General features: G+C 35.9%; 1 protein-coding gene across 1 annotated transcript; it reads left to right on the top strand.

Moving 5' to 3' along the window:
* The first annotated feature begins 1807 nt into the window (after window positions 1–1807).
* LOC110025096 lies at window positions 1808–3884 on the top strand. Its single transcript, XM_020725369.1, has 2 exons — window positions 1808–2016; window positions 2118–3884. The coding sequence occupies exons 1-2, from the start codon at window positions 1888–1890 to the stop codon at window positions 3717–3719; spliced, it is 1731 nt and encodes a 576-aa protein (XP_020581028.1). The 5' UTR covers window positions 1808–1887; the 3' UTR covers window positions 3720–3884.
* The last annotated feature ends 9734 nt before the right edge of the window (window positions 3885–13618 follow it).

The raw sequence follows: 13618 nt of genomic DNA, 5'->3' as shown, positions 1-13618 counted from the left end.
TATATATATATATATAATTATTTCGAGTCAAAATGAGCCGAACACAAATGAACAAATCAATGTTTGTGTTCGGTTCGTTTATATATCGAGCACAAAAAAATTATTCACGTTCGGCTCGTTAACTTAGCGAACAAATCGAACACGAATTTTTTAACGAGCAAAACACGAACTATTTGTAAACAACGAGCTATTTTGACATCCTTACTCATAACCATTGAAATTCTTACATATTGATGTTTTCAACTATTTTTAAAAATCAAATGGTTATAATTTTGTAATAAAACAATCACAAGTCACTTTTTAAACAGTAATAATAATAGTTGAAAGTGTCTGGCCACATATATACTTAGAATAATTTTTAAAATATATTTAAATTATTAAAAATAAGAAAGTTTCCTCTTACTAAATTTAATTGATTGAAAATAGAATTATTATTTTCAAATATAATTTTCACCTATAAATATCTATAAATCATATAAATCCTCAGAAATATAGAATTTTGTATACAGAAAAAGTTTTAGCATGAATCTCAAAAAAATCTAAAGACATAAATAAGGGCCCATTTGGGGCAGCTTATAAGTGCGGGCGGCGTTTGTTTGAAACCGCCGCCTCATTGTTTGTTTCGCACGTTTCAGGTGATTATCTGAAAACTGTGTTTTATGTTTTAATAAGAAGCTGAACGTGGGGGGATACCCACGGTCGACGTTCGCTCCCTTATTTTACGGCCCTGCCCTCGCTTGCTCAAAGAACCACCCCGCTCCTTTCTCATTCGTCTCTCCACTTCACTGGCGACCCCATGCTCAACGAACACTTCACTCACGATCCCATGCTCCTCCGCTTTAGCCGATGCCAACTCACTGTCGTTGCTTCTTCCACGAAGCAGTCCACTCGCCGTACCTCATGCCGGCCTGCTCCTCCGACATTGCAAGGGTTCGGTCACGAAGGTGAAGGGGGAGGCGCAGACAAGGGTTTCACGGAGGAGAAAAGAGAGGAAAAGGAGAATTAATTAAATAAATATTGTTTAAATTTTAATTTAACATTATTTTAAGTTTATTTTAACTTTAATTTAACCTTATTTTAACTTTATTTTTATATTAATTTAACTGATTAGTACGAATTAATTAAATAAATATTGTTATCAAAATTAATTATAATTAGATAAATCAATATATAACTGTACAATGATTAATTAATAAAAAAATTTAAATTATATATTGATTTTAATTAATTTATAAAATTCTAGTGATTATTAATTAATATATAATCAATAGTTAATTAATTAATATTAAGCTATAAGTTAATATAATCAATTTCATAAAATCATTATGAATGGCTAATCGATTTTATAAATATTTAATTGTTGATGTACATGGGTAAAATTGTTATTTTTCTAGAAACAACAGCAAATCAGCTGTTTTCCATCAGCTGAAACCAAACAATCAACCAGCTTATCCGGATCAGCTGCTAATCAGCACCTTATCCAAATCAGCTGCTTATCAGCAGATTGTCAATAAGCTACATCTGTCCCAAAACGACCCTAAGACAAAACGTGTCAAAAGAAGAGCCCACCAACAAGACTAAAGAGTGAGGTCACATACCTCTAAAGATTCAAATTTAAATAATAAATTTATAAATATATTGAATTAATTAATATAAATGTATATATTTTTCTAAGTTCTAAAAAAAATAAAATAGTTATATATTTGGCATGATATAAAAAATTTAGTTCATATAAATAAAAATTAAAATTTAGCATTTAGATATTTAAATAGTAAATACACAAGAAATCTGAAATGGGCGGCATGTATCTAAATGCCCTAATTTTTTTCTTCGACATTTATATCGCTCCTGGTCTCCTAAGCGAGGGAAACCGGAGAATCTCCTCGCATGAAGCTTTTTTCTAGGGCCATCCTCAATTGCAGCAGCGGCCGTGGCGGCGGCGCCGGCGGTGGTGCCGGCGATGATGTTTTCCCAAACCCTAAAGGTCGCACTCCGGACCATCCTCCCTATGCCGAGGTTTCTCCTTTTATCTCTCTCGAACCTATTCCTTGTGCTTTCTATCTATCATTCTTGATTTCTTCTGATAAGGTTTCAATCTCGCGCTGCAAATCAATCAGATGGTGAGCGTCGCTCTACGAGCTCTCGCCGAGGAGAATGGCTCGGCCGAGTCATCGATCTCCTCCTACATCAAATCAAACTTCAATGACCTCCCATGGGGCCACGACCGGCTCCTCCCTTACTACCTCAGCAAGCTCGTTGTCGACGGCGAGCTAATGTCTCCTTGCCCGGACCGCTATCAACTCTCCCTTGACCCTCCTCCCTCCGTTTCTTTACCAATACGCCGCCGAGGCCGAGGCCGTCCTCGGCTCCACCCGTTAAACCCTAACCCTAGATTTAGTCGTCCCTCTTCCGCTCTACCTAGCCACAGGGGTAGTTCACAGCCTTTGCGCCGCCGTGGTAGACCTCGCAAGATCCTCGTCGAGGATGCGCCACCGCTCCATCCAGAGGAGGGAACACGGCCGCTGCGACGAGGGCGGGGAAGGTCGCGGATTCAGCGTGGTACTTCCAAGGATCACACAGCTTCGCAGAGGTTGGGTCTTCGAACTCCTAAATCAAACGGTTTCAAGAGGAGGCAGGATAGCTTCCTGGTCAACAATAACGAGGAGTTGAATTGCCAGTCGGGAAACTCGGCATCTTTTGATAATATTAAGAATGGAGATTCTGATTGTATCGTTTTGGAGGATCCTGTACATGTCAAGCTTGGCCTTGGTATGTTGGTACAAGGGCAGTTAATTGTGCCTCCGGAGCTGTCTGATGCTGTCAAGGAACAATATTTGGGTGAAGAGCCGCCATTGTCGATTCTTGAGCAGGGAGCAATGCCCTCTTCTTTGGTTCCTGAGCATTTTGAGCATGCTGAGGAGCAACCACTGCAAGGGAATGAACAGCCATTTGTGGCTCCAGAGCAGACAGAGGTCAACCAGGATCAATCATTTCTGGGAGAAAAACTGCCATTGTTGAATCAAGAGCAGGGAATATTGCTGTCTTTTGCAGCTCCTGAGTTTTTTGAGCATGACCGGGGCCAATTGATGCAAGTAGAAGCACTGCCATTTATGCCTCCAGAGCAAACTGAGCTTGTCCAGGTTCAATCGACGCTGGGAGAAAGGCAGAACTTTTTTACCACCGAGTCAGGAAAAGTGCAGTCTTCTGGGGCTTCTGAACTTTTTGAACAATGTCACGACCAAGGAGAAGTTCTGCCACTTGTGGCTCCCGAACAAATGGAGCAAATGGAGCTCAACCAGGATCATTCATCCCCAAAAGAAAGGCCTTCATTTTTTATCCCCGAGCCAGGAAAGGTGGTGCCTTTTTTGGCTCCTGAGTTTTTTGAGCGTGATCAGGGGCAACCGTGTCTAGGAGAAGCGCCATCATTTATGCCTCTTGAGCAGACAGAGCTTGTTCAGAAGCAATCTATTGAAGGGCCTCCATTGTTAACTCCTGAACGACATGAGCATGACCATGGACTGCCATCGGCAGCTTCTGATGAGTCTGAAGATGGCTACGATCAGAGTTTCCTAGAAATAGGGGCAGATGATCCTAAGGTTGGAGAGTTGGCGCTGATGCCACATCCCCATGAAGAAGAGTTAGAGAACCCTGCTGTTTCTAACAAGAAGAGAAAGTCTCATGGAAATCGTAGAAGGCACAGGCTCTGGTTTGAATCTTAAACCGTTAAAATATTTTTAATGAAGTCCAAGATCTGTTTCTGTTTTCATGATCATATCTCAAGTGACTAGTTCATGTAAAGACCTCATGGGAACTTGATTTTCTATTAGAAAATATCAATAATTTCAGAAGTCGCTTGAACCATTCTTCTAAGAAAAAAATAATTAGTCCTGAAATAAGGAACAGAGGACCTCACTCTTTTTTTTTTTTTTCTTTTTTTGTAATTTGCTTCCTCAGAATATATAATGGATAAAAAGCTTTCACCGAGTAAATTAATAAGCCGGTGTTGAATTCCATTGATCAACACAGAACTACTGCACAAACTGCAACAATAACCACTTTTATAAAAAGAAAAAGTAATACATATCATCCATACATCAAAATAGAGATTTTATATTGGATTTGATATGAATTAGTACCTTAATTGGACGCTTTTTCGGTAGTTTTATTTATATTCAGTTAATCTAAGAAAGCTTCTACCCATCTAGTTTGAGTTTGACTCATTTATTCATGAAACATTTCTCAGCAAAATTTTATTGAATGACCCTAAGGTTAAGAAAAATTTGTATTAGGATAGCATTATAAAAAATTAGTCTGGATGTGCTTCAAAGCCTTTAGATCTATCTGCTTTGAGATGAGTGCAATATTATTAAATATTTACCGCATGTATCTCTAAGCATTTCCAATTCCATCTTGATCTAAGTCTTTATCAGAATATTCTGGCAGGATCTTTTTTCTTTCCAATATATTGTGGTGCTATTTTACATGGTTATTAGTTAGTTTATTATTTAATATATAATTAGAAATTCAATGCAAAAAAATAGAGATTATTAACTTCGTATAGAAAGATTTATGCAAGTCATTTTGAAGTAATACCAGAATATATACTACATACACTCATGCCGCTATTTGCCCTGGTTCATGTAAACGATAGCTAGTCTATTTTGCTGATTTTAGCTTCTTTATTCTTCAGCAATTGATCAAGCAAAATTGCAAAAACTATTAATAAATTCCAACCTTGAATTAAAGTGCAGAAAAAAGTGTAATTTTTTTTATTGAATTGTAAAAAATTTAAAATCTACATGACAGGCAAGATTACAAGATAGACATGGAAGGAAATTGTTGGGAAATTGCTATTCTATGATATTGATAAACAAGCACATAATTTTGAAGTATTCAAACCTTCACTCTACCAATTCTTGATCCTACCCATGCATTGTTCTTTTTTTTTTTGTTTATTCTTTCTAGTTTGATAGCAAGTTCTCTTGTAGTGATTCAAACACCTTCTCTTCTCTTTGGTTTTCCGTTATGCCCTTTGTTGGATCCCGAATTGTTCTCATGCACTCCATCCAACTGGAACACTCTAGAAGAAAAAGATTTGATTGGAGAATTGTAGAAGAAGGGGGTATCTAGATTGAAGATCATCCGAATTGTTCTCTGTAAGCTTTTTTCTCCCCATTTATAGTTCTACGGGTGTCATTGACTTTAGTATAAGATCTAACAAAGATATGATAAAAAATACACGAAAGTACAAAGTGGTGTACATTGACCATTTTACTAGGTTATTGGCTGACTGGGTCATGTCACTTGTACATAGGTTCATACCGATCCCCATAATGGGGCTATACAATTTCTTGTAGCTTATAAGGAATACTGGACTCCGGGGCGAGTTGCGGATAGGAAGAGATTAACTCGGTAGCTCGTCTTGTTTGAGTTAGTCATTGTGTGAGCTCTTTGATCCTTTGTCAGAGTGGCAAGTTAAAATTGTTCTGGATGAGCTGTACCAAGTCTGCATAATTTGTCACTTGAGTGAATTCAACTTGAACTCGCTTCAAAGGTTTTGTTCCCTAGGTTTTGCGTCAAGTTTGTGTCGGGTTTCTTGCATGTACATGTTTAGTTTATCTATTCTTTTATCATTTTGTAAGCTTGTTGCTAAAAGAATGAGAAAATTAGATTTATTTGATAAGCAATTAAATATTATTTGTCTTATGACAAATGACTGAGATGAAGCTCCTCTTTTTAAATTATTCATGTCTTTTTATAAACACGTGTTTCGTGGCAGTGATGGAGATTCAAATTCATTTCTTTGCTAAGCTTTGCCTTGCAAGGTGTTCAATCATCTATGTGATGGAAATCACGGATGATAAGATTGATATCATTGATAGCTGTCTGGCTGCCAAGCTATATGATAAGAGAAAGAGGGTATTTTGATAGGAAGAAGAGAAAGAATGTGGCATTCGGGAGATCAAGGATGTTGGTGCTCCTGCGATGTCGTTGCTAGGTCATCCTTACCCATTATCAAACCTTGACTTGAGTGACTTTAAGGATATGAGTGGCATGTCTCTTCCAGCGGAAAATTATACTTGCATGGAAGGCTAAAGCATTATATATCTGCGCTGATTGATTTTATGGCAAAAAATAAGTTCTATGAAAACATTTAATAGCTCTCTTAATGAGGAGTAATATTTTTGTTGATGAATCATTTGTTGATCAAGTCACTTGCTTAGATGTCACTGCGGAGAGGGGAGAAGCCAGTGAATCCTAGGTTGCAGTACCTCATAAGGTGGAACCCATTCCTATGGGTAAGGACCCTTTCGCTCTCCGAGTTAGTTGAAGTAGGCTATGCTGAGACTGAGGAGGGTGGCACTCTTCTTGCCCAGGTATTGGGAAAGTCTAAGGCGAGGAACCCGTCGAGTTCCTTGAGAGTCGTGAAGATGCCTACGAATGCCCAAATAAAGCTGCCTCAGAAGGTCCTCACTGTGTTGTTGAATCCTCTTTTTGTGGCAGCGAACATAGTACTGGGAAAAAAAAAATGGAATTTTTTTCTGAGGTCATCATATTATGGTAGACACTAAAAATAGATGGGTTAGTTTTGTAGACAACCAGTAGAGTTAAAGGAAGACTATTGCAACTTTTCTACGTGAAGTTATGTTACTCATGTCACAAGTGGTGCAAGTTATAATTTTATGGAGTCAACTCAGTTAGCTCAGTTCTTTGCAGGTGATGAGTTTGGTTTGAAGAGTTGATGGACAACAATAGGATTTTCATGAGGTCGAAGTTGACCCTAGTTTCTAAAATGTTAAACCTTTTTTGTTTCTCGAGAGGGGCGATTTTTAGCAATACCTTATAACGTTGTAATACAAGAGTTATTTCTTTGATATTATTGTTGAACTTTGATCGCTTTTGGTTAATGTGTATGTTTTGATTTATGTGCTGATGTGAAACTTGTATAGTTAGATGTGGTCATAACATAATTGATTTTTAATTTAAAGGTGCCATGTCACATTCCGAAATTTATAAGTATTTCAAATTTTTAACCTCGAATTTTTGAAAAAACATGTCATTATAAATGATTACACTGTCATTGCTGGGTCTCAAACCTCATATGTGAAAAGTGAAGGGCTGCGTTTGGTAGTCGGCAACCAGCGTAAAATTTGTCAAAAAATAATGACATGAATTCTTTAAATCTTATGTAAATGCTAGGGATTCCTCTAGAAGCAATGCTTTGTATGACCTAAATACAATGAAAAGTGTGCAAGGGTCTTTATACCCGTGCTTTTGTGTAGTGTCAAATAAACAAGATTTCCCACATTACAGACGAATGTGGGCAACGAAGTTATTGCATGAAACTAATATTGAGATATATTATTGGAATAGATACTTTCACAAGTAAATAAATGAAATTAGTAGATATTATGATTCATAGGAAGATAAATATCTTATGTATTCAAGAAACTAAATGAGTTGGAGAATATGCTAAGGAGATTGATAGTTTAAGTTAAATTTTGGCATTTTGGTGGGAGTCGCATTTGAATTGGTGTTAGTGTAATTGTAGATAAGTGTTTGAAATATAATGTTGTAAAAATTAATAAATTTGCAGATATAATTATACCTTTAGAGATTATTGTTGATGTGAAGATTTTTAATGTTATAAATATTTATGCTCCTCAAGTAGGTTTAGGGTCTGTTTGGGGTAGCTGCAACTGTTTAAATAGAAGTTGCTGTTCAAAAAGTTGTGGTGGCTATTACTTTTTTTTTAAAAAAAGTTAGACCACAGCTTTCTGGCAACCGCAGGCAGCTTGGTTTAGTTGGAAAACACAGCTTTCAGTTGTGCACTTTTTTAGAATGTAAACAAAATGTAGTTTTGACAAACAGAAAAAACTGTGGTGCGGCGCCACACCGCCACCCCAATACATCTTTAGATATAGGTTCAAAAGAAAATTTTTGGATGACCTAGAAGAATTAATCCAAATGATACCTTTTGAAAAAAATAATTTTATTAGAAAAGAATTAAATGGACATGTGTAGTGATAGAAGATGTTAGAAATATTCACAGTGGCTACGATTTTGAAGTGATTAATGAAGAAGGTAGAATCATATTAGAATTTGTTTTAGTGTGTGATTTTGTTATTGCTAATATTTTATTTAAGAAAAGTGATAAACATATTATTACTTATAAGAATGAATATAATAAAACACCAATTGATTATTTTCTTATGAGAAAAAAGAGGTCATTGAGAATGTAAAGCTTGTAAGTTTATTGCAAGTGTAAATTTAAGTACTCAACATCAATTATTAGTTTTTAATTTTAAAATGAAGAGTTGTAAGATAACGAATATAATGAAATTTGGTAATAAAATTAAGTGGGAGCACCTAAAAGACAAATAAATTTATTTTTTTAATTAAACTTCAAAACGTCAAGATTTGAGATGTTCATAAAGAGTAAAGTTTATGTGGGATAATCTAACAAACATTATTAAACAAATGATGAAAAATAAATTTAGAGAATTAAAAGAAAAGTTTTTAATAAATAAAAATAGTTAATGGTGTAATACTAATGTGTAAGAAAAAATAAAATAAAATACAAGAAGTGTTATAAAAATTAGTTTAAATGTTAAAGCTTAGACAGAGAAAAAATAAGGTGACCTGTAGGGAGTCTAAGACAATAATTTGTGACGCTAAAAATTATATTGTTAGTGATTTTTATAATATATTTGATGCGGAGGGTGATATATATATATATATATATATATATAAACTAGTCATACAAAGAGAGAAAAAACGTAAAGATTTAATTCAAGTGAAGTGTATTAAAGCTCGAAAAAAATGCTTTTCTTAGAGGAAGATATTCAATATTGGTGGTTGAGCTATTTTGATAAACTTTTTAATGAAGTTTTTGAAAATACGATTGATCTTAGTGATCTTAATATCGTTAATAATAATAAACAGTTTTATTTTTTACTGTCACATTAATAAAAAAGAAGTTGAAGATGCTTTAAATAAAATCATGGTTGGAAAGTAGTAAAATTTGATGATATTCCAATTGAAATGTGGAAATATTTAGGAGATTTGAGAGTTTCTTGGCTTAAAATCTTTAATATTATATTAAAAACAAAAGAAAAATATGTCTCAGAAGTGGAGAAAGAGTATTTTGATCCCTATGTTTAATAATAAAGGGGATGCCCAAGAATGTGTAAATTATAGAGGAATTAAGTTGATGTGTCATACTTTAAAATTGTGGGAGATGATAATTGAACATAGGTTAAGCCGTGATACCAAACCTTCTCATAATCGGTTTGGATTTATGCCGGGCAGGTCTACTATGCAGCTATACATTATTGGGAGGTCTGATGGATAAGTACAGAGAGAGTAAGGAGGATCTACATATGGTTTTTATTGATTTAGAAAAAGCTTACAAAGCTTACGATGCTTACGATAATGTTCCAAGAGAAGTCCTTTGGAGAGTTTTAGAGAAGAAAAATGTTGATATGACTTGTATTCAAGTCATTAAAGATATGTATACTAGAATCGTACTTGTGTTCGAATAGGAGTATTGATCAAGTATTTTCCTATTTCGGTTGGATTACATCAGACATTGCTTTAAGCCCTTATATTTTTGCTTTAGTTATGTATGCTCTATCTCGATATTTACAGGAGGATGTACATTAGTGCATGCTTTTTGCTGATGATATTCCTCTTGTGGATAAGATTAGAGAAATGGTTTAAGAAAAAAAAAACTTAGAATTATGGAGGTTTATATTGAATTCCAAAGGCCTTCGTTTGAGTAGAACTAAAACTAAATACATTGAATGTAATTTTAGTGGTAATAACTTTAGTGTCAGAGTTGTAACTATGAGTGGTCAAATAATTAAAAGATGTGAACGTTTTAGATATATCGAGTCTATTGTTCAAAGTGATGGTGATATAGATGGGGATGTTATTAGTAAAATTCAAGTTGGTTGGTTGAAGTGGAGGAATGCATCAGGCCTATTGTGTGATAGAATAGTACCGTTTAGACTTAAAGGAAAATTTGATAAGATTGTGGTGAGACCTGCAATGTTCTATGACACAAATGTTGTCTTTTAAAGGAGAAGTATAAAACAAAGTGAAGTGTCTTTGAGATGAAAATGCTTAGGTAGACGAGTGACTTAACTCTTAGAGACAACATGAGAAATGAATATATTTTAAACAAAATGAGAAATGAATATATTTGTGATAGGGTTGGTGTAGCTTCAGTGGCACACAAGATTAGAGAGAGTCGTCTCAGATAGTTTAATCACATTAAACATCGACAACCCGATGATCCAGTTAGGAGAGCAGATGTTTTAGATTCGTCTTATGTTGAGAAAGACAGAGGTAGACCTGAAAAAGGCTTGGGCATATTGTATAAAATTGATCTTAATCTATTAGAATTAAATGAAAATTTGACACTCAATCAGATGCAATGGAGAAAAATGATTAATGTAGTCAATTCCATTTAGTGGGATAAAGACTTATTGACATGATGTTGATGTCATTATAACTTAAATTGAACTTGTTGATCGACTCTTTTTCGCTTTACTCATATTTATAGGTTGAATTAGGGTGCTAGTGAACTTTCTACCCAACTTCTTGAGTTTTGGATCCACTTTCCATTCCCTTTTTTGATTTTCTTTTCCTTTGTTTTTCCACTTCATTCTTTAGTCATGGGCGTCTTCCCCCAGTGCGACAAGTTCTTCCTAGAAGCCATAGTGGTTGGGCCTTTTAAAGTTTCTGCGGTGAGCATAAACCTGCTCCAACTAAAGTGCATCTTTGACGATTAGTTCGCTGGGAAGAGCGAATACCCCAATAAGACTCCCAAAGATACACTATGTTGCTTCCATGATCAATTTCATTTGGGGTTTTGCTTTCCTTTATGCTAGGAGCTTATCAATGTCCTCAACTACTAGCTCTTAGTTTTGGCGCAGTTGTTGCCGAACTTGTTTTCGAGTATCATGTCGATTGTGGCATACATGAGGAAGAAAGAAATTCCATGGTTGCTCAATCAGTTTAGGCACTTGTTCACCATAATGGCTTATAAGTATGGCTTTGTAATATGATTTTTTTTTAGTATCAGGATGATAGGACTGCAGATCATGACCAAGTCATGGAAGATTCAATATTATTTTGTCACATGCAAGAACAAATGATTGATCTCTCATAAGCTAGTTAGGTTTTCCAAGGAAAAGCTCCGGGTTCCCCCACTGATTTAGGCTGAGGAGAAGTTTTTCCATTAGTTCGATGGGATAAAGTTCTGAGTGAAAAAGTGCATTGAATATGGAGTGTTGCATAAAGTTTAAGGTCTGTTTAGAGCAGCTGCAGCTGTTTGAAAAACAGCTGTGAAGCTGCTGTAGAAAAAAATGCTTTGTGCTTTTCAAAAAGCTATGGTAGTGATTACAAATTTATTTTATTTAAAAAAAATCAGACCACAACTTCCTCATAACCACCATACTTTAACTGCTCAGGCTGAAAAAGTAGTTTTTTACTACATAAATTTCTAAAAAGCAACAAGAATGCGGTTCCCCAAACAGAACTGAGGCGACATTTTGAAAAGCAAAACAGATATAAAACTGTCCCAAACAAACCATTAATCTTGTAAGTGATTTTTTGTCTTCTTTTCAATGTTTCAAAAGCAGTGAACTTCGTTAATGTACTTATAATTTATTTGACTTTTGCTTTATTTAGTTTGCTTCGAAGAAGACCCTTTTTTAGTGCAAGTAGTTATATTTCTCAATGTAGTGGAAGAGGAAGAGGAAGAGGAAGGTGAGGTAGTTGGAGAAATGCGGTCTGAAGAGGACTATCATAACACCAATCTGCTCGATTCACTTTTTAAATGACAAGGAAGATTCTTGTTGGGAGTTTTTTTTTTCACCTTTAATTCTTGGGAGGTGGTTCGCGAGGAGGATGAAGTGGAGGAAGTGTTTGGCTTTATAGATGTGGATAAGCATGGTATTGGGAAGAGCAATATGGCTGAACCTTAGGTTGGTGTGAAGGGAGTTGCAGCCATTGAAGAATTGGCAGCGAAGCTTGGAAATGCTTGCCGCATAATCGATGAGATGGTTGCAGAGATGGAGGTGTTGCCTCCCTCTATTCACTGTTGGTTTCGCCTAATTAGACCTTTTTTCGACTTTTTGGAGAGGCAACAAGGAAAGGAACCAAAGAACTTGCTATCACTATGCATCCCATAGAATTCCATGGCAAAAGAAAGGAAGTGATAGTTGAGCCTTCTTCCAAAAGAGTCGAGATAGAGGAAGTTCTTCTTGCGACAGTCAGCGGGCATCCTCTTGTGGCAATGGAGTCTAGTACATCTCAACATCCATGCAGCCTGCTGTGAATACTATCAAGCTAAACAAGGACTTGACCTTAACAAAGGTGGACATGGCCATGGATTGTGGGATTCCCTTCGAGTCACTGACTCCACTGACATTCAAGCTTGTATATGGGATTTAGTTGCAGAAATTGTCAAAGCAATTGAAGTCCTATGCTATGAAGTGATGAAGGCTAATGCAACCTCATCAACTCAACCACATTGTCTTTGTGGCTTATGGGAGAGCGTCCAAGCAGGCTGCTTAGCTCAAGTCGACTAAGGCATTGCTTGCAAAGAGGAACGTTGGACTGCTTAAGGTCAATATGGACGTGTGAGCAAAATGTGGCTCGTTGGATGCCCAAACTTGCAAAGTAAGGGATGATCTTGCAGAGGACTCCAATCTATCCATGGCAAGCAACTTGGCCATGATGCAGAGGAAGGAGCTCAATGTCGCCAACATATGGATTATTGAGCTTGATGATCAAGTTTGGTAGATGAAGGCGAGAACGAAGGATTTAAAGACTGCGTGTGAGTTCTTTAACATTTTTACTCAGAGAAGTACAATAACATATTCAAAGCCAACTTCACTGGTGTAATATCTTTTTGTTTGGACTATTTGGTGAGGCATAATGTCCTGTCTGTCGTTTACTAAGAGATAACAAAGTCTGAAGATCTTGCTCATGAATCGTACTCGAGTGAGGAGGGGGAGGACGATAACAAATGTGATGCAACTAATGAGTATCTTGTGTAAAATTTGGATTTGATTTTGTACACATTCATGATTTAAAAAAATGGACACAAAATAAATAAATTTCTTGTTCCCTACGATGAATAACTTGTGAGACTAGAAAATTAAAATTTATGGTTTTGTTGTTGATGTTAGACTCGAATAGTCAAGTTGATTCAACTTTTTGAACTAGATAGTAACATATAGGAAACCTTATTGTGGTCGAATCATAAGCTTTCAAACAGTTTTGCTGTGTGTAATTTATAGTATGTTGGATATCAATCTGTCCGTGGCACATGACCTAGGCTGGAACACTTGAGAAGAAAGAAAGATTGAGAGTTGATTTTAGAATTATAGAAGAAGAGAGTTTTTAGATTCAAGATCATCCAAAAAAAGGATTCGTTGTAAGCCTTGTTTCCCCCCATTTATAGTTCTTGGGGTGTTCTTGGCTTTAGCATAAGATCTAACAACGATATGATAGAGGTGTACATGACTACGCTACTAGGTTATAGTGTGATGCCATTCCCTCCAGGTGATTGAACGCTACCTTCTTACATCTATAGAAGCAA

Source organism: Phalaenopsis equestris, unplaced genomic scaffold, assembly GCF_001263595.1.
Source record: "Phalaenopsis equestris unplaced genomic scaffold, ASM126359v1 Scaffold000288, whole genome shotgun sequence".
Taxonomy (NCBI): Eukaryota; Viridiplantae; Streptophyta; class Magnoliopsida; order Asparagales; family Orchidaceae; genus Phalaenopsis; species Phalaenopsis equestris.
Note: the sequence above shows the minus strand (reverse complement) of the source record. Positions and strands in the feature narration are given on the sequence as shown.